This window comes from Pararge aegeria, chromosome 3 (assembly GCF_905163445.1).
Source record: "Pararge aegeria chromosome 3, ilParAegt1.1, whole genome shotgun sequence".
Classification (NCBI taxonomy): domain Eukaryota; kingdom Metazoa; phylum Arthropoda; class Insecta; order Lepidoptera; family Nymphalidae; genus Pararge; species Pararge aegeria.
Window position 1 is genome coordinate 6630495 of NC_053182.1, and position 1364 is coordinate 6631858.

General features: G+C 38.0%; 1 protein-coding gene across 1 annotated transcript; it reads left to right on the forward strand.

The window, feature by feature from the left end:
• The first annotated feature begins 435 nt into the window (after positions 1-435).
• LOC120636965 lies at positions 436-933 on the forward strand. Its single transcript, XM_039908543.1, has one exon. It carries the CDS (start codon positions 436-438, stop codon positions 931-933), a length of 498 nt encoding a protein of 165 aa, XP_039764477.1.
• Positions 934-1364: the final 431 nt, after the last annotated feature.

A 1364-nucleotide genomic window follows, 5' to 3' on the forward strand; every position in this document is an offset into this window, starting at 1 on the left:
GATTACAAAGGTAACTAACTGGCTATGTCCCTCTTGCCGTTCTAAACAACCAAAAGGAGACAATTCTAACACACCAGTGCGTGGGTCTGGTAGCACCTCTCACGATATCAGTCCTACGTCCAACGTCACGTATAGACGTGTGCATCCCTCATCCCAAGCGCAATCTCAAGAATCTTTCACCCTAGAAAATGTCAACCAGTTTATTCAAGAAGAAATGAAAATCCTAGTAAACAAAATGGAAAAGAACATAGCCAAATTAATAGAAAATAAAACAAGAGAAATGTCTAAGGAAATAAACGAGATCAAGGACTCTATTGGCTTCATCAATAATCAATACGAAGACTTAATAAAGGAACTTCAAGGAAAACTTACGCAGGTAAAAGAAATGAAACGCTTAAATCAACTGTAAAGGATCTTAACAGTCGACTAAGCATCATGGAGCAGCACTCGAGAATGAATAACTTGGAGATACAATGCCTGCCCGAGCATAGAGCTGAGAACTTACCCAATATCATCACTCAAATAGGAAAGGTAACTGGCACTTGTATCTCAGATGCAGATATTCACAAATGCACAAGGATTGCGAAGATAAGCCGTGAAAATCCACGACCCCGTTCTGTGTTCGTGAAGTTCTCGAGTCCACGAATCCGGGATACATTCTTGGCTGGAGTGATGAAGTTTAATAAGAGAATCAAAGATGAAAAGCTCAACACCAGTCATATCGGAATAGGAGGCGAGAATAAACCAATTTATGTAGTCGAGCACTTGACCCCAGAATTAAAGAAAATACATGCCTCCGCCAGACTGACAGCTAAAAAACTAAAATACAGATTTGTATGGATAAAAAATGGTCGTGTTTTCTTAAGGAAAACTGATGAATCGGAACATATTGTTATACGGAATATTGAACAGTTGGAACAGTTAAAATCTTAATATTCTATATCTAATGTTTAGTCTTTTATATTATTTCAGTAAAAATACGATTATTTGAAAATATGCTACCAAAATGTAAGGGGCATCCGTAGTAAAACAAGGGAGGTAAAACTTAATATCTTATCTAACGACTTTGATATCTTGATCTTTACAGAGACATGGCTCAATGACGGGGTTTTCTATTGTGAGTTTATTGATAATCGGTACACTGTTTATCGGAGAGATAGAGAGCAAACTGAAACAAATAAGATAAAAAACGGAGGGGGCCTCATGATTGCAATCAAAAATAACTTAAAATCTTGCCGCATACCCCAATGGGAGAGTAGTTGCGAGGACCTGTGGGTTAAGGTGGATGCAGTTGTAGAAGGTAAACCTAGTCAGATATCTATTTGCGTTGTGTACCTGCTGACCTATTAAGAGAGATAAACTCA